This window comes from Medicago sativa, chromosome 4 (assembly GCF_051527215.1).
Source record: "Medicago sativa cultivar Bolivia chromosome 4, Bolivia_mono, whole genome shotgun sequence".
NCBI classification, from domain to species: Eukaryota; Viridiplantae; Streptophyta; class Magnoliopsida; order Fabales; family Fabaceae; genus Medicago; species Medicago sativa.
Window position 1 is genome coordinate 81,836,806 of NC_140752.1, and position 23,766 is coordinate 81,860,571.

The 23,766-nt window shown below is 35.6% G+C and overlaps 3 protein-coding genes, 1 non-coding gene and 1 pseudogene across 4 annotated transcripts; 1 reads left to right on the plus strand and 4 right to left on the minus strand.

Annotated features, from left to right (window-relative positions):
* Window positions 1–4,009: 4,009 nt before the first annotated feature.
* TRNAH-GUG (transfer RNA histidin (anticodon GUG)) lies at window positions 4,010–4,081 on the minus strand. Its single transcript has one exon. It is a non-coding gene; the product is annotated as a tRNA-His (tRNA).
* A 2,131-nt stretch (window positions 4,082–6,212) lies between these two features.
* Window positions 6,213–10,571, plus strand: OXP1 (oxoprolinase 1). The gene is made up of 2 exons (XM_085704359.1): window positions 6,213–6,302; window positions 6,593–10,571. The coding sequence occupies exon 2, from the start codon at window positions 6,618–6,620 to the stop codon at window positions 10,416–10,418; it is 3,801 nt and encodes a 1,266-aa protein (XP_085560485.1). The 5' UTR covers window positions 6,213–6,302; window positions 6,593–6,617; the 3' UTR covers window positions 10,419–10,571.
* A 384-nt stretch (window positions 10,572–10,955) lies between these two features.
* Window positions 10,956–13,051, minus strand: LOC146932642 (uncharacterized). Its single transcript, XM_085704363.1, has one exon. The coding sequence runs from the start codon at window positions 12,357–12,359 to the stop codon at window positions 11,190–11,192; it is 1,170 nt and encodes a 389-aa protein (XP_085560489.1). The 5' UTR covers window positions 12,360–13,051; the 3' UTR covers window positions 10,956–11,189.
* Window positions 13,052–16,875: 3,824 nt separating this feature from the next.
* Window positions 16,876–19,161, minus strand: LOC146932643 (uncharacterized). Its single transcript, XM_085707778.1, has one exon. The coding sequence runs from the start codon at window positions 19,159–19,161 to the stop codon at window positions 16,876–16,878; it is 2,286 nt and encodes a 761-aa protein (XP_085563904.1).
* An 826-nt stretch (window positions 19,162–19,987) lies between these two features.
* LOC146932644 (uncharacterized) lies at window positions 19,988–22,287 on the minus strand (annotated as a pseudogene).
* Between the last annotated feature and the right edge of the window lie 1,479 nt (window positions 22,288–23,766).

The window sequence follows — 23,766 nt, forward strand, 5'->3', positions numbered from 1 at the left end:
CTTACGGACTCACCTTACATGGTAGAATACATGGATGGGTTTTTGTCAGTTTTTAAGGATATGACTTATGAGAACTCTTGGTGGCTGTGTCAGCTGATAATTTAACGCACTCAATCAGCCCAGCCCCACAACAGTTATCAAATATGTTCCTTCTTCCTGCGGTGCTGAATTTAATTTTGAGTCATGCTAACAATTGCATTTGTTAGTCATGATGTTACTTGTTAAAGACTTAAAAAAATGAAATAATTGATAACAAGTATGACTAACCATTATGTTACTTGTTAGCGATAAATTACGACTTCTTAACAAGTATTCTTAGGACGCTTGTTAGAGCAACTCCAACAACACCTTTCTGTGTTACGTCTGTCAGTGTGCAATGCTAAGAATTCAACATTTTCATCCGTTCATCGTTGGAGTTTGTTAGACAGGAGTAATCGTTTGTGTCTAAAGTAACGTTACTTTGGATTAAAAATATATTAAAGAAGCTATGCCTATGTTTGTATTGACGGTGGATGTGCTGTGAACGTGTTTGGAGAGATGCTACAATGTGTAGCTTCTGTATAATCATGTTCCAAGGCTCTCAATCGCACGGTGGCGGCGGTAAAACACCAAAACAAACACATACTATATGTTGTTGTTCTCCAATCACAATAGTTGTCATAATATTAATATGAATAAAAAAATAATATTTGAAATAAAATTGTAGGACCTAATATGAGTTCTTTAAATTTTCACAATTAAAATAAAAATTGAAGGATTCACCTTAAGTTGATGTGACTTTAATGAGATCCACAAAATAACTTTGATGGAGTTTACTATTAGAGGTGCTCTTAGCAAGTGGTAATACTTTGATCAACATAGGCGGCACACATCTCTTCTACCACCATACACAAATGTGACACGTGGCCATGTGATCCTCACAACTCCACTTAACACTCTCTTTCACATTGGATGAAATTACTAAAATGTCCTTTCATATGGGGTGTATAATGGAGGCAGAGAAAAAGGATGTCAAATAAGGAACTTAGGGTTATTATATATTGGCAAAGAAGGAAGAAGAAATTGTGTACCTTTATATTTAGGCTCATGAATGACAAATGCCAACAAGTATGAGAGGGATAACTACGCTCATCGCCGTTTAGGTTTAGGATTTCACCATACTGTTAGAATGATTAACCGTCTGATGGGATGACGTTTAAATATCTAAACGGTTGAAGGCAGAGACCTCTCATTAGACTTAGCTAAATAGGTCAACTCATCACAGTCCATTTAAAAACAATAGTTCAATCACACATATTTCATATCAATCAGATTATTGGCTCTTAGCATTTTACTATAACTTTTACTAGGTTGTAACTAATAAAAGATTGGTTTCCTATCACCAAAGCGGTGCTTAAGTGACATTAACTCGTGTCCCCTTATAATTTGCATATGAAATTAACTTAACACATATGTTGACTAGAGATCAAAGTTTCTTGCAAGCGATACCCTAAATTCACGCAATCACCAAATCGAACGGTTGATAAAAATTGGATAGACTGAATTTCAAGCTCAATTTTTTAGATATTCAAAAACAAAAATCAAAATCGGCATATTTTGTAAATTTTCTGATCTAAATCTAACAAACGTCATTACACTAAATACAAGACATCCCAACAGCAGGAGGCAGTATCTTAATACCAGTCGTATCAACATGAAGCATAGTCATATGCTAACTTTATTTTGTTGACAAAATATGCTAACTGTTATGTATTTCACCATCAAGAAAAAGATGGCTAACTACAAACATAGAGGACCTCTAAAAAGGCATAAAGTGGGTCACTTTTTGCATCCACTTTTTGTCATCACTTATTAAATTAAAACGGGGTCAATGCACACCAATTTTTTACAACATTTAAAATCAAATATTGATGAGGTTTACAGTTTATTGCTTTTTCGGTGCCTTATTTTAAACTATTTTTCTTCTCACTATTCTTTCATCTGGTAAGAAAGTGACCAAAGCTAGATAACTTGTTCTATGAGTCTAAGGTTATTGTATTACATTCTAATGCACTAGTTGGTTAAAAGTTCTAACTAACCTCTGTTGTTTACCGACTCATGTTATTAAATGTTGACAAGGAACTGTATTCATTCATATTAGAAACTTTGTCATAACTTGTAACCAAGAGAAATGAGATATTTTGTGGTGTCATAGTGATCTACACTATTGGCTATTTTACTGAACTTATACTCATAATCAATATTACCTATAATTTAATTTTTAAAATAATTATTTCCAAGATGAAAGTAAAATATAACTTCTACTATCGTGGTGGTTTACTCAACCAAATCTGGATTGTTGAATTGAGTTGCAAACAATTCAGATTAGATGATTCAAAATATAGTTGTAGTATACACCACCAAGGCTTGGTTTGTGAAAGTTCACGATGCTGACATGTTTTGTTTGTCCCATGCAATATTGGAGAGATTGGATGTAGCTTAACTGGTTTAAGCTAAGGGATAAAAAGTTAGAGGTCATGAGTTTGAACTCAAATAAAGGAGAAAAACTAATTCAATAACTAATTACTAACATCTGTCATTAAAAAAAATCTCAAACGACTAATCAAAAACTTTCACGATCTATTCGTGATACACCCTTGCGACAAACATTATTCCCCTTCCAAACAATGGTTTGAACAAACAAAGAGAGTTAAAAAAATGAATTGAATTGTAAAGTAATACACCGACCTCCAATCACATAATTTTTTTGTTTAAAACGGTCGTTTTTAGCATCTAGCTAGACTCTAGTATTTTCCTTGCATCTAATTTCATATAGGTGGTTTCTTGTTGTATGTTGTAATTAACTCTATGTACGAATTCTTGTTGTATGTTGTAATTAACTCTGTATGAATTAAGCATTGTTGTGAAGAATATTCAAATATTTCTCTTTGAATTAACTCATGTACGAATATGGTCTAAGTTGTACTATAAAAACTCAAGAGCCAACTCTTATGTTGTCACTTGTCTTCACTCTTCTCCCTTACTACAATTATCACCCACCCTTTTGGTTATTACATATCTATCAAATTTGTTGGGTCCAAAAAAACATTTCCTCACTCAAATGGCCTCTGTCCGTTTGTTTTTGTTAGCGATTTTGATCATTGTGTCACTTTCCAGCATTGACAATGTCCAAGGTGGTGGGACTAGAAAACTTTTGACACAAACATTTCCTGATTTGGGCAAAATTCCAGGGCTAGAGTTTCCTCCTTTCCCACCAGTGACTGAATGGCCAGAGTACAGGTTGCCTCCACCCATTTTCAATATTCCTGACTTCTTCTCTCCACCATCTGACACCACCACAACAACTGCTACAAAACCATGATGACATTATATATTAGTGCTTTATTGGTCTCACTCTTCTATATTCATATATTTGAAGCAGTCAAATAAAAGTTTCATAGCTATTAGCTATGCACAAGCTCTCTTCTAACAGTGTTTACTCCATGTCTTTTATTTATTTCTTAGATTAAATGGTGTGATGTGTTCCCTGTTTTATGTGTACAATGTTTGGTACGTGGATGAAAAATTACTATGTTGAGATATTTACTTTTTTTTTTAATAAGCATTGAGATTGTTATTTTTTTTTTTTAAAGGAAGCATAAGATTATCATTTACTTGCTTGATATATGTATCATGATCAGTGTCCCAAGAAAAATGAAGTAAAAGGGTATGAGTGGATTATGTATGCTATTTACAACCATGAAAAGGAAATGTTGAACAATTGATAGAATTAATACTTTAAATTTTTTTAAGGATATTCTTCCTTTCAAAAACCAAAAGGATAATCTTGACCAAACAAAAAAATAAAATTGAAAATATGAAAATAAAAATAAATTGGTGTCTTTAATGCATAAGAAAATTCAAAGTAATTAGTGTCTTTAATACTGCTAATAAAAATCTTCAAAATAAACTATAAGTGAATATGACTCGTGAGCGCAGCTAAAAAAAAAAAGCATACGAAAAAAGAATTTGTGGCTGCTGGGATTCGAGCCCAGGTCTCCACGGCCACAACGTGGAATTCTTACCACTAAACTACAGCCACATGATGTGCTGGTTAATCAGAATTAATAGTTTTAATAACTAAACAAGCGAATGGATTCACAATTTTCCAATTTTGTTTCTTGGTTCTCTAATCCAACAACAGGTCTGGTCTACTCAATTTTTTTAACCAAAGTCTATTACGGTTGCAATCTGAGATTTCACCTCAGACGTGAAAATCATTCCAATATCTCATTGCTTACTTACTTCTCCAAACAAGCTTATGCTTGACAAATAGAATTTTGATTAAAGCGAAAAATCTGTCATCTATTTTTTCAAAGGAAAAAATTTGATCTATTAAGTAGAGGTAAATAAATATAATATAATTGGTCATTGAACGTTTAGTAATTCAATGTATTGAAATTCCAAAATAGTCTATGAGTATACATTTTGTTAGTCATTAACGTTAAAATAGTTGTTTAATGCTGACATTAACTTTTTTTTTTTATATAGAGACTGATATAACAGTAAATAAGTATTTGCATGAATCGATATGCTAATACGTAAATATTTTTTTAAACAAGTAAAAATGGATTATATTAACACCAGCTGAGTGTCCTTATTTGCACAAGGTGTACCAAAAAAGACTTCTAAAGTTTACAACCAAAACAAATAAAGTAAGGGGACAAAAAACTTAGTAAATGCCCATAGAAAGAAAAGGGCTCGACCACCACATATGAGAGTTGAAACCAGGATCAACATTATATGCTTTCAACCACCAGAAAGAATGTAACTTGACTTTATCTAACAGCTGGTGAATTGTATTTTCCTTAGCCTTGAAAACTATTTTATTCTGCTCATTCCACATAACACAAACACAAACACAAACATAACCAAATAATATGCATAAAAGAACGAGCTCGCAATCCACATGAAGAGTGAACAAACCAAACAAAATGATCATGTAAGGAATCTGGATCAACTGATGATGAGTCGTTTCCAAGACCTAACCAAGCTCCACAAGGGGCGAAACGGGACAAGAAAAAAACATGTGATGAGTCGTTTCCCATCCTCCGCATCCAGTCACGCATAATTGAGAGTCATGAGAAATGATGCCGCGCGTCACCAAATTATCCTTAGTTGGTAACTTTGTTACGAAGAAGTCTCCCAGCCAAAACAAAGACCTTAAGGGAAGCCTGTTTGTGCCATATTAAGTCTGGAGTAGCTTCCACACCATGAGAGTCCTGACCAGTGAGCAAAGTATACACACCCATCACCGAGTAATCATCACAAAGGTCATGTCTCCACAACCACTAATCTGTAGAATTAGACTGCAAAGAAATATCAAGAAGTAAATATGTTGAATGACTAATATGAAAGTATTAACAAAGAGTTCTAATATAAGAGACTATTTTGATTAACATAGTGCACAATCAATGACTATTTTGAAATTTTGATATATTAGGATTACTCTTTACATATTCAGGGACAAAAATGACTATTACCCCAAATATAATTTATGAAAATTGAGGGAAAAAATCGTAGGGATTTTTTTTTTAGAACCAAGAGACAAAGCATAGGTAACAAAATTGTAGTATTTAAGTTTCTCTCTTTTATGCTTCTCAAACCTTGGTCGTCACCACTTTTCTTTTTCTTGAACTATCAAAGAGAGGTGATTTAGGGTTAAGTTTGACCCAAAATCACCCATCCAAATAAAAATAATGTTTCTATCTTTCTTAGTTAAATAAGTGATTTCCACATATTTTCAATTTTATTTTTTTGTTTTTTGTGATTTCGTCATTTTTGCACGATTTTGTTTGTTTTGATTTCCTGAAGGGATGTGTTTTTTGATTTCCCTGTTTATTGATTTAAAAATTTCAACTTTAAGTAACTGCAAATTCAATCAATGACTTTAGCGTCGTCAATATTTTAGATTTGAATATAGTAATAATATTTGTAGGCATAAATACTTTGTCGTTTTATGCCATTAATATAGATGTTGTGAATTTATTCACACATTTATTTTTTTTTAGTTTTTGACCATTTTGAATTTGTATTGTATCAATACACTTTATCAATTTGAATAAATAAATATCATTTATTTAAAATAAAAAAATTGGTCGTATTTAACTATTTTAGCAAAAAAAAATAATTATTTTACGATACAAATTAAATTCTGAATTGACAAGAAAATCACACACACAGATTAGTAAAGATAAATGAGCAACAACACCCAATAATTTAAGCATCATCATCAACTGCTTAATTTCTTCTTTTCATACTCTGTAAGTGTTTCTTCCGATTCATTTTCATTTCTCTGTTTTCATTCTATCAAATTAAATCAATATGAAATTTTTGGTCTTGTTAGATTAGATGGATCTATAATCTGTTACAACTAGTTCCTGCAGTTTCCAAAGAAACCGAATCCCCAATATATTTTTTAGTTTATAGTTAAAGATATATGTAGCTTTATCAATTTTACTGCACTTTATAATAACTGCATCAATATAACCTCTATTCTCAAACTTAAATGCAATTTTTGATAATTGGTTTTGTAATGTACATGACATTGCAGGGCCTTATAATTGTGCATTAATAGGATGGGGAGTGTTACTGAAGGAAAGTTAAGATTTTGTATCGACAGAGGCGGTACCTTTACTGATGTTTATGCTGAAATCCCGGGCCATCGGAATGGGAGAGTATTGAAGCTTTTGTCAGTTGATCCTTTGAACTATGACGATGCACCGGTGGAAGGGATACGGAGGATTCTGGAAGAGTTTACCGGTGAGAAAATTCCGCGTAGCTCGAAAATACCTACTGAGAAGATTGAGTGGATAAGGATGGGTACAACTTTGGCAACCAATGCGCTTCTAGAGCGTAAGGGAGAAAGGATTGCTGTGTGTGTGACTAGAGGCTTTCGTGATTTGCTTCAGATTGGTAACCAGGCTCGTCCGAGTATATTTGATCTTACTGTGTCAAAGCCTTCGAATCTTTATGAAGAGGTTGTTGAGGTGGAAGAGAGAGTTGAACTTGTTCAGGCAAAGGAAGAAGAAGAAAGTCTGAGTGCTTCTTCGCCAATTGTTAAAGGTATTTCGGGAGAGCTTGTTAAGATTGTAAAGCCTCTTAATGAAGAAGCGTTGAAGCCTGTACTGAAAAATTTACTGGAGAAGGGAATTAGTTGTCTAGCGGTTGTTTTGATGCACTCGTACACTTATCCTCAGCATGAACAACAGGTGGAGAGGTTAGCTTTGAGTCTGGGATTTAAACATGTTTCGATATCATCTGCTTTGTCTCCCATGGTTCGTGCTGTTCCTCGTGGTCTAACAGCTAGTGTGGATGCTTATTTGACCCCAGTTATTAAAGACTACTTGTCAGGATTCATTTCCAAATTTGAAGAGGGGCTTAGCAAGTTGAATGTTTTGTTTATGCAATCAGATGGAGGACTTGCGCCAGAGAGTACCTTCTCGGGGCACAAAGCAATTCTGTCTGGCCCTGCTGGTGGAGTTGTTGGTTACTCACAAACTCTTTTTGGTCTTGAAACAGAAAAGCCATTGATTGGATTTGATATGGGAGGTACATCCACGGATGTGAGTCGATATGCTGGAAGTTATGAGCAAGTGCTGGAAACCCAAATTGCTGGTGCCATAATTCAAGCACCTCAGCTTGACATAAACACTGTGGCTGCTGGAGGTGGTTCAAAGTTAAAGTTCCAGTTCGGTGCTTTTCAAGTTGGACCAGAATCAGTTGGAGCACACCCAGGTCCGGTATGTTATCGAAAAGGTGGAGAGTTGGCAATTACAGATGCCAATCTTGTTCTCGGTTATGTCATTCCTGATTATTTCCCATCCATATTTGGCCCAAATGAGGACCAGCCTCTTGATGTCAAGTCAACAAGAGAAGAATTTGAGAAGCTTGCTGGTAATATAAATGCTTATCGGAAGAATCAGGATCCATCTGCAAAAGACATGACGGTCGAAGAGATTGCACTTGGCTTTGTGGATGTTGCTAATGAGACAATGTGTCGTCCAATAAGGCAGTTGACTGAAATGAAGGGCCATGAGACAAAGAATCATGCACTTGCTTGCTTTGGAGGTGCTGGACCTCAACATGCTTGTGCTATAGCCAGGTCTCTAGGTATGAAAGAAGTGCTTATTCACAAATTTTGTGGGATTTTAAGCGCTTATGGAATGGGATTGGCAAATGTTGTAGAAGAAGTGCAGGAGCCTTATGCTGCGGTTTATGGAACTGAATCTACTCTTGAGGCTTCACAGCGAGAAGCTCTGTTACTGAAACAAGTTAAGCAGAAGTTACAAAGTCAAGGATTTAAAGAGGAAAATATTTCAACAGACACATATTTAAACTTGAGATATGAAGGCACAGACACTGCCATCATGGTCAAAAGGAAAATAGTTAAAGATGAAATACCATTTGACTATGCTACCGAGTTTGTGAGCTTGTTTCAGCAGGAGTACGGTTTTAAACTCCAGAACAGAAATATTGTGATTTGTGATGTTAGAGTTCGTGGTACAGGAGTTACCAATATATTGAGACCACAAGCCATAGAACCTGCCTCTGGGAGTCCTATAATTGAAGGCTACTATAAGGTTTACTTTGGAAATGGTTGGCAGGAAGCACCTCTCTATAAGCTTGAAAAGCTGGGGTATGGACATACGATGTCTGGCCCAGCAATCGTCATGAACGGTAATAGCACTGTGATTGTAGAACCCAATTGTAGAGCCATTATAACCAAATATGGAAACATCAAAATTGAAATTGATTCACCTGTGAGCAGCATTAAAATATCAGATAAAGTTGCAGATGTTGTACAACTCTCTATTTTCAATCACAGGTTTATGGGTATAGCCGAGCAGATGGGAAGGACTTTGCAAAGAACTTCAATTTCGACAAATATCAAAGAACGGCTTGATTTTTCTTGTGCTCTATTTGATCCTAACGGGGGCCTAGTTGCAAATGCACCTCACGTTCCTGTCCATCTAGGAGCAATGTCTAGTACAGTTCGTTGGCAACTCAATTACTGGAACGACAATTTGAATGAAGGAGATGTTTTGGTTACTAACCATCCGTCAGCCGGAGGTAGCCATCTTCCTGATATAACTGTTGTTACACCTGTTTTTTTTAATGGGAAGTTGGTATTTTTTGTTGCAAATAGAGGCCATCATGCAGAGATAGGGGGTATTACTCCTGGAAGCATGCCTCCATTTTCAAAGTCCATATTGGAGGAAGGAGCTGCCATTAAGGCGTTTAAGCTTGTTGAAAAAGGTGTCTTTCAGGAAGAGGGGATTGTTAAACTTTTACAGTTCCCAAGCTCCGATGACCGTGGAACTAAGATTCGAGGAACTCGCAGGATTCAAGATAACCTATCTGATTTGCAAGCACAAGTAGCAGCAAATCAAAGAGGAATTTGTCTAGTCCTGGAGCTTATTGAACAATATGGACTGGAAACTGTTCAAGCTTACATGAATTACGTACAGATGAATGCAGAAGGAGCAGTAAGAGAGATGCTGAAATCAGTTGGTCGTAGAATTTCATCTGAGTCAAATGAAAACTCTCTGACAATTGAAGAAGAGGACTACATGGATGATGGATCTGTTATTCATTTGAAACTGAGCATTGACTCTAACAAAGGAGAAGCAATTTTTGATTTTGGTGGGACAAGTGCAGAAGTTTATGGTAATTGGAATGCACCAGAAGCCGTAACAGCTGCAGCTGTCATTTACTGCATTCGCTGTTTAGTGGATGTTGATATTCCTCTCAATCAAGGCTGTTTGGCTCCGGTGAAGATTCATATTCCAGAAGGCTCATTTCTTTCTCCTAGTGATAGTGCAGCTGTAGTAGGAGGCAATGTCCTTACATCTCAGAGAATCACCGATGTTGTATTTACTGCATTTCAGGCTTGTGCTTGTTCGCAAGGTTGTATGAATAATCTTACATTTGGAGATGACACTTTTGGGTACTATGAAACCATTGGAGGTGGAAGTGGGGCTGGTCCTACATGGGAAGGGACCAGTGGGGTACAGTGCCACATGACAAATACAAGAATGACTGATCCAGAGATATTTGAACAAAGATATCCAGTGATTCTGCACAGATTTGGACTTAGAACGAACAGCGGGGGAGATGGATTTCACAGAGGTGGTGATGGGCTTGTCAGGGAAATAGAGTTTAGGCGCCCAGTTACCGTCAGCATTCTTTCCGAGAGACGTGTCCATGCACCTAGAGGGCTGAAGGGAGGGAACGACGGTGCACGTGGTGCTAATTACATTCTAAAGAAAGATAAGCGAAAGGTTTATCTTGGTGGTAAGAATTCTGTTGAGGTGCTTCCTGGCGAAATTCTTCAGATTTTGACTCCTGGGGGTGGTGGATGGGGCTCTCCAGTGTAAGGTTTCTTTCTTTTGGACGAGAAAAGTAAATAAAACAGCTTCATGTTTGGTGCTTTACCGATGTGTTGTCATAAGTGTGCTGTTATGGAGAAATGCATTACACACATTTTGATGCTAATCAATAAAATTCAAATAATGACATTTCTGTCTCAATTTATTTGTTCAATTATTTTCAGAAATCTCCACCTTAATTTGCGCATGATACGGGCTATGAATATTCTCCTTCAAGGAAATGTTTTTACTTTTTACATAGGGATAATATTATATTATCATTTCTATTCTCACCGTTACCATAGTTATCACCTGGTTATCTATTGATCAATGAGAATTTTTTAAGGTTACCATGATGTCTATCATATTCAGAGTTAAAAGTGTAGGCAATAAATCACTAATATACAAAAAGATCTACCACTGAGTCGCTGACTACTGTGCTATATTCAGATCTCAAATCTTAATTAAATTAGACATTTTTCTTTTTTGCATTAATTCATGAGAATAACAAGTGTGTATAATAGCAGAAAAAGAATTGCAAAGAACTAGATGAAACACAATCCATTCATTTATATCACCGCATCATCATTACAGTTAGCATTGTGAAAACATATACAAGTAGGTTACATAAATTGCATATTCAGTTCTCTCTAGACACACATTTAAAAACTAGAAACAAATAAAACCATAAAATAGAAAAGCCAAGAGTGTAAGTACTACATAGCATATTACAGCAACACATAATAGGCCAGCACTAATCAAGTGGCATGTATGCTTCATTCAGCCCCACCATTGGTGTACTGCAACACCCTCATCCCTCAGCCTTCCGTACAAATCCAAGCACTGCCAATATGCTCTACCACTCTTCTTTCTCTTCCCAGTCTGCCACCATTGATTGTTACATTGGAGGAACAATTCATCGACTAAGCAAATTGTCTTTTTCCGCATCATTTCCTCCACCACATCTGCTTCAGCCTTCATTACAACATACTCATCTGCCTTAACATGCTTAGATAACCAAGCAGAAACATCAGTTTGAGGCACATTCGGCTCTTCTGATGCTACCTGTAGACTGTGGATTTCAAATTTTGTACTCTTCTTTGGGTAGTTTCTCTCAAACCATTCAACTGCTGCTTTGTTTTCCTCACGCAAACCCACACCAACGAAGACTCTTCGCTTGTAACCATCTAGAGAATCACCCAACAACTCAGGCAGGTACTTGATCTTCAAGTTCTTGTTTGATTTGGCAGAATCCTGTCTTGGTGGCTCAAGGAGCGCATCTTCGAGACCCTCTAAAGCCGTTGTCTTGGCCACTGTTGCAAACTGACAAAGCCTCTTCCTTGGTGTAGAATCTACCAAATTATTTTCGACACCAATTTTCCTCAATGCAACAAAAATAGAATCATAACGCCTAAGATACACAACTTTATAATTAGATTGTTTTCTAAAACCAGCATTTGACGAGTCATCAAGGCTCAAAGGAAAAGCTACAATGCCATCAATTTTCAGAACACGATCAGCCGAAACAGCATCTTCAAAGCTTGGTGCAAACGCAAAATCATAAGACTCATCATGCATAACAACATCAACCTCACTATTCCAATTCAACAAAGAATCACCACCTTCAAAACCACGCGGAGGGCTCATAATAAGAGCCTTATCCTCCTTTTTAAGAAGACCCTCGTCACCCAAATCATGAAGAATGGAATTCAAAACCTCAACATTGATGGAAACAAAAGTTGAAGTTGAAGCATTAACAACAATAGCATCAAATCCAGAAACAACTAACCCTTTTAAAAAGGACCCCAAGAAAGGAAATGCAACAAAAAACAAAGCCAAAAACAAAGAACGTGACACAACACGTAAAAAACGTGTATCAGGAACCTTAATCACCAAGAAAGCATCAGAAGTTAAACCAATCCTACCACCTTGCAAATGTTGCTTACCCATTACGTTAATCTAAAAAACGAAGATGACCCAGATGCAGAAAAGAGAAAAATGAATACGAAAATGAAGAAAAACCGAAAAAAGGAGAGAACTTTAGCGAGTGCAGAACCTTGCAGCGGTGTGGTTTCCACCCACAAGAGCCACATGTGAACTTTGTTTTCCAAAAGAAAGAAGCATCAACTGTTTCATCCTCTCAACCTCCATGGTTTTTTTTTCTCGTTTTCTTGTTCAGAACAGCGTCGTTTTCGTTGCTTCACCCGGTTGTTGCTGCCATGAAACACAGCACGGCACCACCGGAAGGAGGAAGAAGAAACTGAACGCTGTTCTTTCAGAGGAAGAGAGGATGATGAGACATTGATTGATGCGTGTATGGCTTTGTGCGTTGGTTGAATGAATGTGAATGATTTGAAAAATGGAATGAATGAGAATTTATTAAGGGAAAGATAAAAATGGTTGTTCTTAATTTAGGTGTTGGGTTGGGTTTGATTTTGGTGCGCGTAAGAACTGTGTTGCTGTGATGGAACTTTGTTTAGTTTTTGGTTAAATTTAGGATCTTTTTCATGTTATTGGATAAGTCATAAGTTGTTTGATTCATTGCAATTTGGAATGGAATTGAGTTGTTTTCTTGGCTGACTCAAATTTCCTTTTATTTTTACATGGAAAATCCATTTTGATCTCTTACAACTTAGTCCCACGGAAATAATATCTAAATTAATCTCTGATACTTTATAAGGTAAACAACTTACTCTTGACTTATTTCCTAAAAAAAAAAAAAAAAAACTTAATCTTGACTTATTTTTGTCGTGAAAATATCCAAAACTAATTTTAGTTTTGTCAAAAAAAAAAACTAATTTTAGTATTATTTTTGTCGTGAACTAAATTGTGCCAAAAATAAATTTTGGACTATAACTTACAATGTGTATGGGACAAATTAACTTCTCACTATAATAAAACTCGAAATAGTTCATGACATTTACATATTGAAGATAAATTAGTCTCTTTAATTTTTCTTCAATATGTAAATGTCAAAGACCATTTTAGGTTTTATTTATGAGAGATACTAAATTGATCTGCAAGAAAATTGTGATTGAATCTTCACTCTTTAAGTTCATTGATATGGTTGTTCTTGACATTTCAAATGTGTCATACGAAACTCTATTTATAAATATATTTTTTGATGCAATATTTGTATAAATATTAAAAATAGTTGAAATATATAATTGGTCTTAGTCCCATTAATTGAATGATGTCTTTTACAAACATCACAAACTCAACCTAGAGTCTGAACATACGACATGTGATCTATTTTTCTCACATGTTTTTACTTTTAAAAGTTCATTCCTGATGATGTGGCAAATGCATTCTTGTGTAAGTAAAATAACCAAAATAAATTTTGGACTATAATTTACAATATGTGATATGGCGAAATGGGACAAATTAGTCCCCGACTATAATTAAACTCGAAATAGTCAAAGACTAATTTGTATCTTTATTAGAATGAGTTAAAGACTAATTTGTCTTCAATATCTAAATGCAAAGACTACTTTAGGTTTTATTTATGTTAGAGTCTAAATTAATCTACAAGAAAATTGTGATTGAATCTTCTTGATATTAAACTCTATTTGTATAAATATTAAAAATAGTTGAAATATATAAAAAGTCTTAGTCCCATTAATAGAATGTCTTTGTCTCCGTAAACTTAGCTCAGTCGATAGGGACATTGCATAATATCTGCAGGAACCGGAGTTCGAACCCCAGACACCCCACTTATTCTCCTTAAAAAGAGAATTTCTAGCCACTAGACAACCTGAACAAAAATAAAAATGAATGATGTCTTTTACAAACATCACAAATGAAGTGAATAAAATAGTCACAAGGAAGGGGGGGGTTTGAATTGTGACCCTTTAAAAATTATCCTGCAACTTAAAAAATGATTCTCAAGTGGAAACTTGGAATAGTTAAGTTAATAGCAGACTTCAGAACGTTCTGATGTCTGAGTGCAAAAACAGTTTAAAGCAGACTTCAGAATGTTCTGGTGTCTGAGTGCAAAGACAGTTTAACAAAGTAAATGTGTTTGTGTGTGTTTGTGTTTGCAGTAAGTAAAGAGTATATGGAAGAGAGAATCAACACACAGAAGTTTATAGTGGTTCACCCAATGTGGGTTAGTCCACTCCTCACAATCTTGTGAGAGTTTCCACTATGATGCTTGAGATAACCTCTCAAATCCTGCACCTTACAATCTGTATTCATCTGGACACTTACAACTCTGTATTCTCTAAGCCTCAGCAGGCTTGCACCTTGTTGCTAAGTTAACCACTTAGACTTTTACAACCTTTGCTCAAACTAACACTTTAGTACCCCTAAAGCTAGATGAGACTTTCTTTTCTTCTTGCTAAGTTACCCACTTAGACTTTTACACCTTCAGCTCAAACTAACACTTTAGAACCCCTAAAGCTTGATGAGAGTTTACAAGATGTTTGGAGGTTGAATGTTTGAGAAACAAACAGAGGAGGGAGAAGAAGAAGTTATCTTTAGAAGAGATAAAATTGATTTACACTACAAAGAAGGTATACAGACCCTTCAGTGATGATCAATTCAGAGAAGAAAGGAGGGAGAATCTTATCTGTAACAAGATAAGGAAGAATTGGTTTACACTATAAAGAAGGTAGAAGGAGCCTTCAGTGATGACCAATTCGAATGCTAAAGCTTCAAACATATTTAAGATGTTTTCTTGTATGCTTTGCATTGGTGTGGAGTTTGGATGTTTGAGAATCAAACAGAGGAGGGGGGAAGAGAAGTTATCTTTGCAAGAGATAACAAAGAGTATTGATGTGCACTAAGTAAATGAAAGCCTTAGCCATTGATCAATTTCTGTTGCAAGAGCTTTTAAACAATCTTCAAGTTGTTTATTTGAATGCTTTGGCAAGGTGCAAGTTTTGCTGAGCCTTTGATCTGTATTTATAGAGTCTTTGGGCTCAAATAGCCGTTGTAGGGTGTCCAATGGTGTTATGCCACGTGTCATGGGCCCCACAAGCTTTTACTTGAAAATCTGGGTGAACATTCTGACCATCAGAATGTTGTTGAGTTCCCAGGATGAACATCAGAATGTTGCTGTGTTCTTCATCAGAATGTTGGAAATTCATGATGTTCTTCATCTGGGTTCATCATGGATGAATGTTGGATGAATTTCTGGGCTGCCCAGCACGTGATGTGAGATTTGTTTGAGTTTTATCCTCCAAAAAGTAGCTTCTCCATATGCTTCAAAAGTTGCTGGAAAAGTAGGATAAAGTGAACCAAATCTGTCTTGGACTTTGTGCAGGAGAGAGAGAGCAGTGGATCTGCAACTTCAGGCCCATGCTTCAAAGAAATCTGCTTGTTTACAGCTCAGAGGTCAGGTTATCTCTGATGCAAGATCTCTTTTGCTTTGCTTGCTAACTTTTCACCAACTACACTGTTCATTGGTTGAAGCATGCACAGACATGAACATTCTGACCATCAGAATGTTCCATTTGTGCTTACTTTAGGATGATTTGTAAGACTAGCTTTTAATGTAATCAATCCTAATAGTAAGGACACTACTGAAGTGCAGTGAATGCAACATCTAGGATTAAATTCACATTGGAATATTCCTAGTACTTTAATGTTCATAGTCTTGGATGAACATTAAAGATCCTTTACACATGATTCCTTGTTCATGCCTTTATTTGTTGATAGACCCATGCAAATGTACTTTTCTGGACCTTTCATTTATGTCAAATGTACTAGCATGTTCTTCATGTTCTTGATGATCCTGTGTTTGCTTATGAACACTTTCTGAACTCTTATCAGAACGTTCTGATCAACTCACTGATCAACATTCTGAATAACCTTCTGAACTAACTTTCTGAACTCAGAGTTAGTTCATGATTTCAAATGTCCTTTGATTTGGTATGTTTTAAACCTGTTCCTGTCTTAGTAAAAACACTCAAGAGCACAAGTTAAATACCAAGGAATTAATCAAAGTCCATTTAATCCTTTAATCATTTAAAGTTTATTATCTTTAAAATTAATTTGGGATTTTGCCTCAACAATCTCCCCCTTTTTGAAGATGATAAACTTATGATTTAGGATTATGGATTTTGATTATATATGAAGAATTTCAGAGCTTAAAAGAAAAATTTATCTTAATGCTCCCCCTCATTTTTATAATCCATTATGAGTTTTTAGAAGTTATAAAAGCTCCCCCTCATTTTTATAATCCATAGCATAAATAAAAATATGCAGATTTGAACCAACATCAATATTCATTCATTACTTATCATTCATGAAGTACAATTATATGATGAACATGGTTCAAAAACAAAAAAGAAATTCAAAGTACATATGATCATGCAAAAATGAAGTTTTATAAGACTTCAATAACTATTGATCACTTAGCCTGCTTAGGGCCTAATACTTAGAAAACTTAAGACATAATATCCTAAAGCTTCTCCCCCTTTAGTCATCTGCAAAAAGGATAGGGAGTAGGATCAGAAATGATTCAGGGAGTTGAATCCCCAGAATCTGAGGATGGTTCAGACTCAAAGACAGATGGATCATCAAAGATTGGTGGATCAATGGCCAGACCAGGAGCATGAACATTCTTAGTCCAATCAGCAAGTGCACAGACAATCTTGTGGGTTTTTGTTGAAACCCTGAGAGCCCTAACAGCTAACTTCTCAGCCTTTGAAGACTTAGCAGGTTCAGCAGCATGAGATGGTTCAGATTTCTCTCTATTGGCTGTGACAAAAGTGTTCAAAGAGTCAAACAGGGCAGACATGTTTGGAAGCTTTTGAGTGGTTCTGGATTGAGGAGGTGGTGGTGTGGATGATGGAATATTGTTTGGTGTGGGAAGATCAGAGACCAAGAAGTTGCTTGCACCAGCAACAGACCCCATAGTTGAAGAAGAGAGGTTAACATTCTGAGCTGTCTGAGCCATACGTTGAACTTCTTCAGATGGTAAAGATCCAGAGGCCAAAGGCATTGGATCTGCTGACATAGCAGGCTCATTTGAAGCATTTTGATCAATGTGTTGATCAGCAAAGAGTTGATTCAGCTCAGCACCTTGAGCATTCTGATCAACTGTTTGTGTTTCTTCAGCAGTTGGAGCAATTTCCACAAAGGGACAATTTTCATCAACTTGAATGGGTTCAGCAACTTGCACATTCTGAACTCCAGGTTCAGCAGCAGAAACTTCAACCTTCTGAGCTGCAGAAACTTCAACATTCTGAGCTGCAGAGACTTCAACATTCTGAGCTTCAGGAATTACAACTTCCTGAGCCACAGTTGATTCCTGACCATCTTGAAATACTTCATTGTTGAAGTCAGTATTGACATCTTCAATGTTAAGGTCAAACCCAGTTGAGAACTCCATTTGTGCAACTTGAGCATCTCCCTCAATTGACATGTTTGAAGCTAATATCTCAGCCACTTCCTGAGTATCTTCATCTACATTTTGAGTTTCCTTCTCAGTATTTTCTTCAACTCTTTGTTCTAGATCAACAGAGTTTCCATCAGCAGTTTGAGGTATACCATTATAAGCCTCAATAGCTTGCTTAACATTCTCAGCTTCCCTTTGAAGAGATGCATCATTATCCTTCTGAGCATCATCTTCAGTTAGTGACTCCTCAAGCAAAGTTTTGAACTGAGAGCTTCCTTCTTCAACAGTCTCCCTTGCAAGCTTGGAGACTTCAGAGAACATTTCCAATTCTGGTGGAGAGGAAGGTCTGGTTTCTTCATTCTTAGGAGATTCATCTCTGATTTCCTCTACCTTTCTCTTCTTTCTAATTTTCTGAACATTCTTATTAGAAGTCCTCTTAGCAGACCCAGAAGTTCCAGAAGTTGTGAAGGATGGCATGTTAGAGGTGGTGATGCGAAGTTGACCTAAAGTCTTTGATGTGAACTTCATGAAGTCAAGCTTACGTTTTTCTCCCTCAAGAGGTACTTTTGCTTTCTGAAAGATGGGGGTTAGGTGCATTCCATAGGGTAACCCAGCAACAGTTTGTTTGTAGGCCAAACAGGAATCAATCATATGTTGAATGATGATGAAGCAAAGGTTCAGCTTGGTTTTGTTCATGAGGTGGTAGATGATGCATAGGTCCATATCAGAGACAACATCAAAAGATCCACATTTGGGTACTAGGGTATGTCTAACCATGTTGTGAAGGATTTTTGGGACATCCTCTAGATTTGTGGAGTTAAAGGTGTGATTTTCTTTGGTGTACTTGACTATGAGTTGATTACGGTTAACTCTAACATCATTGTACCATGAACAAGAAAACAGCTTATTACCTTCATTTGGGATTTTCAAGGCTTCAAAGAGAAAGTCTTGAGTTACAGTGATCTGAATACCCTTGACAGATGAGATGAGAAAGTTCTCATTTTCATTCTTCTTCTGCTTCACAGTCAAGTTGGTGTAGAACTCTCTAACCAGATCTTCATATGTGTGTTCTTGCAAAGATACAAAGTTTGTCCATCCTTGTGGATCAGTGAACTCCTTCAGATTCCACCCCTTTGTTTCCAAACTCCCAAACTCAAAGTATTTTGTTCTGCTCATTGGTCTGAGAGCAATCTTCTCTGCTCTTTGAGCCCTTATAACTGCAGCAACCTTGGCAAAATCCTTTCCTTTGCCAAGCTTTTTAGAAGAAGCTTCATCTTCATCAGGCTCTACATCTTCTTCATCTACTTTTGCAGCATTTTCACCATCATGCTGAGATGAAGGTTTTTCCTCTGAAGGAGAAGCAACTTTCTTTTCCTTCTTATAGGTTTTTCTTGCAGCCTTAACCATTTCAATGAGAGTTTGTTCAGAGTCCTCTTCTACTTTCTCTTCATCTTCCTCTTCAGGGATTTCCGTTTATTCTTCAGGATCTTCTTCAATTTCCTCTTCAGAATCTTCTACCTTTTCATCATCACTTGAATCTGTCTTCTTCTCTTCATCAGAGACTAGATTCACATGAGAGACCTTTGGTTCCTTTGAGGATTTCTTCATCCTAGTTGATCGTCTGATAGGAATGGGTCTAGGTTTGGTGATGGGTTTCTTAGAGGATTTTGATTGGGAAGATTTTGGAGCGTCAAAAGCAGGGTAAATGACGTCAGGAAGGATTGTGTGAACAGGGTTTTCATTTAAAGGTTGTTGATCAGAGGATTGACCAGCAGCGACATTTGGTGGTGGTGATTGAGAACGTTCCACTTGACTTGTTTCATCATCAGAGAACTTTGAAGTGGTTTTGGTTCTGGCCATGTTTCTTCGAAAAAATGAAGAACAGAGTGATTTGAATTTTTGAGGAGAAAGAAGTTTGGATTTGAAGTAGATGTGAAATAATCAGAGTTGTTACTGATTATATAGACCAAACGTGCAGAGTGAAAAGAAAGAAGGAAAGAGAAAGTAGCAGTTACATTGGGAAGGAGGAAAATTTGGAACGGACAGGAGAGAGAGAAGAAAGTAGCCGTTTTGAAAAGTGAAAGGGGATTGGTTGATTTGATAGTTAAGGTTTTACATGGTGGTTAAATCTTAAATGTAACTTCTTATAACCAAGCATTAAATGCTTAAGATTATAGAAATATTTCTGGAGAAAATCAACGCAAAATCTCACGCATGAGATTTCTGACCCAGATTTCAGGTTTTGAACATTCTGACCTTCATGAACATTCTGACCTGATGAACATTCTGAACTCAAGAACATTCTGAGCTCTGGAACATTCTGATGAATGTCTAGATTGAGATAGATCTATCTGATTTGCATCAGATGACATCAAGGGGTTTAGTCTAAGGCCCTTAGTGATCTGTAATCAATCTTTATTGGGATTTTTCATGATTAACAATTTTTCTTTAAGAAAATTGAATCTATCCTCAACAAGGGATTTTGTGAAAAAGTCAGCTAGTTGATTTTCAGTATCAACAAAGCTTAATGCAATATTCTTTTCCTGATCATGGTCTCTAATGAAATGATGCTTTATTTCAATATGTTTAGACCTAGAATGCTGAATAGGATTCTTAGAAAGATTAATTGCACTTGCATTATCACAAAAAAAATAGGAGTACTTGTGTACCTTAGTGAGTAATTTTCCAACTGATTTCTTACCCACAAAATTTGAGAGCAACAACTAGCTGCAGATACACACTCAGCTTCAGTTGTGGAGAATGCAATGGTATCAAGACCATTCAATTAATGCTTGTCCCAAGAATTGACAGAAGCCACTTGTACTCTTCTTCTCAACTTTGTCTTCAGCATAATTAGCATATTCTACAAGATCAAAACAAGAACCTTTTCTATACCAAAGGCCAAGATCAGTAGTACCTACTAGATTTCAAAAAATCCTTTTAACTGGAGTTAAATGAGATTCTTTTGCACATGTTTGAAATCCAACACATATTGATGTTTGCACTTTTATCTTTGTCTTCAATTTTGGCAATTAAAGTAAGATAATTAAACAAACTTTTATGCTCAAAGCAAGGCCAATATAAGTTTAAGAACAAAATATGCAAACCTTAGAGCAATATTTGAAGATTATAACAAGATCATACACAGCATCAACATGAAGATCAAGTATATAAAAAATCTTCTAATGGGAATTTCAAACATAAGATTCTTTCGGGATTATGTCTGAAGAATGGTATTTTCATAAACCATATCAAAAACAAGTGAGTATCTTCTTGTTTCAGATTATTCTGAAGTTTGACAAATTTAGACATTTTTTATGTTTCAAATTAATGAACAATCATGATTTAACATTAATGATCAAACATAAATCTCCCTATCAACAATGATGATTTAGTTTGCAACTCATGTTAATAGTTCAGATAGAAATGTATCAAAATCATTTATTTCAAATGTGAAAAGATAAGTATTCACAAATTGATGTAACACATTTAAAGCATAAGACATCATGTAATGATTTTAAACATCAATTATGACTTGTGCAGTTGTAAATGAGTATCATACCATCATGAAAGGAGTGTGAACAAAGTATGAAACAATTATTGCATTTAAGTTTAAACATTTGATATAAGCATATATTAAACATGCATTCAATCATCATATTTATTATAGTGCAAATAAATGTGTACCTTATAGGATGATGTTCCTTACTTTGAGATTCAATGAAGAGAGCATGCATCTCTTTCTTTGAAATACTTTCTCATTTGGATGGAGAACTCCAAGCATAACCTTCTGAAGTAGCTCAATCATCAGTTGATTTTTCTTCTTCTTAGTCTTTCCATTTTTCTGATCTGAGTGTCTTGTAACATATCCAGATGTTTTAGGATCTGTAGACACATGGTCAATCAAATAGAATGTTTTCTTGAACATTCTGAACTTGAGTTGCAGAAATTGTTCCATCATTTTCCATTTGAGAATCTTGAAAGACACTTGTATTGAAGTCAGAACCGAGTTCCTCCACATTCAGATCAGAACCAGCTTGATTTCCAGCTAGCTCATCCTCATCAGATTCTAGAACAATTTCTTGTTCATCAAACTGGAGTTCACACATGATGTTTGTAACATCACTTCAGATTTTGAAATTGTTTCAGCAGTAGAAGATTTAAAGGATCCTTCTCCAGTAAAGACTTCCAGCTTTGTTAGCTTTCTGAGGTATTTTTCAGAAGCTTCTTCAATTTCATTTAACCTTCTGAAGTTGTTATGCAGGAACTTCATCAACTTTCTGAGTTCCATTTTTTAGTAGCTGCATTAACTTTTCTGAATTCATGTTTCAGTAGTTACATCAGCTTCCCAAACCTCATTGGTTGCAATCTCAATGTTTGAGGTATTGCTTCAACTTGCTGACTTCCATACTCAGCAACATCAACTTCCTTTTGAATTTGTTCAACATTCTGATCTTCATCAACTTTCTGAACAACTTCCTTAGCAATGTCTGCAACTTCTTGGAAGGTTTCTCCAGGGATGTCTTGATCCATTGTTGGAAAATCCTCATTGTTGTCAAATTCTTTATGTTAAAGATTTGATAATCTTTCTCATACACTTCACTTTTTCAGAGACATATTAAAATGCTTAAATGTGAGTGTGAAATCCAATTCATATAGAATATGAGAAGTCTTCTTGTTCTTGCTTGAAAACAGAGGGATGAACTTTGAAGCTTTCAATTTTTTTGAATTGAGTAGCTTCATCATTAGGAGCATTTTCTTGAACATTCTGATCTGCAGACACCTGAACATTCTGATCTTCCATTTCAGATGTTTCTTGAACAGTCTGAACTGTTTTTCCCATCATCTTGAAACACATCAGTGTTGAGGTCTGAGTTTTAGATCATCTGTGTTGTGATCAAAACTAGTTGCAAATCCCATTTGCTTATCTTCTAGTGTTTGAACATTTTCTCCACATATAATCTTGGAAGCAAATATTCCTGCATCACAGATTGACAAAGCTTTTGGTACCCATATTACTTTGGGTCCTTGAAGGTTAGTGACTCTCTTTTGGAGAGATTCTTTCTTATGACCACATTCTGATTTAAGATAATCAGATTTGTTGTAATAAGAACATTATGTTTTACCAATCTCAACCTTTTGAGACCAATATTAATTTAGGATAAAATGTCTTTTTGAAATGGTTGAATTCTTTTTCAAAATGATCATTTTTATTTACCTTCTCACTTTTGTTAGTGATAGGTTATGAAACCTAAACCAGCCTTTTTTTTTGAAAGGTCTTAACAGACTTTAAAAAGTTGAATATGTCATTTTCAAAATTTTACTTCCCTTTTAGAAATATCATTTTGTTTCAAAAATTCAGACTTTTCTAAATCTTACAAATTTTTGCATATTGAGAATCTTATGTTTCTCAAATATTTTAAAATGCATGAGTCACATTTTCTTTCTTTATAAAAGAAAAGTTATTATTTTAAGATAAAATGCATGAGTCATATGAGATATTTTTAAACACTTTATATGAAAGATAAGGATTAGAATTTCTTACCTCTTCACTTCTTGTGTTTGTCTTTACTCATGTGTTGACTTCTCCTTTTTCTTCAGAATCATCTCTGGTTGTCATCTTTGCATCTTCTTCTTCAAAGATCATTCAGATGTGACATGCACTTTGATCTGCAGGTTTTGACATCACTTCCTTTTGGATCTTTTCCTCATACACTGTTAAGTGCTCAACCCATAGAGGCGGGCTCTGATGCCAATTGAAGTGAATAAAATAGTCACAAGGAAGGGGGGGTTTGAATTGTGACCCTTTAAAAATTATCCTGCAACTTAAAAAATGATTCTCAAGTGGAAACTTGGAATAGTTAAGTTAATAGCAGACTTCAGAACGTTCTGATGTCTGAGTGCAAAAACAGTTTAAAGCAGACTTCAGAATGTTCTGGTGTCTGAGTGCAAAGACAGTTTAACAAAGTAAATGTGTTTGTGTGTGTTTGTGTTTGCAGTAAGTAAAGAGTA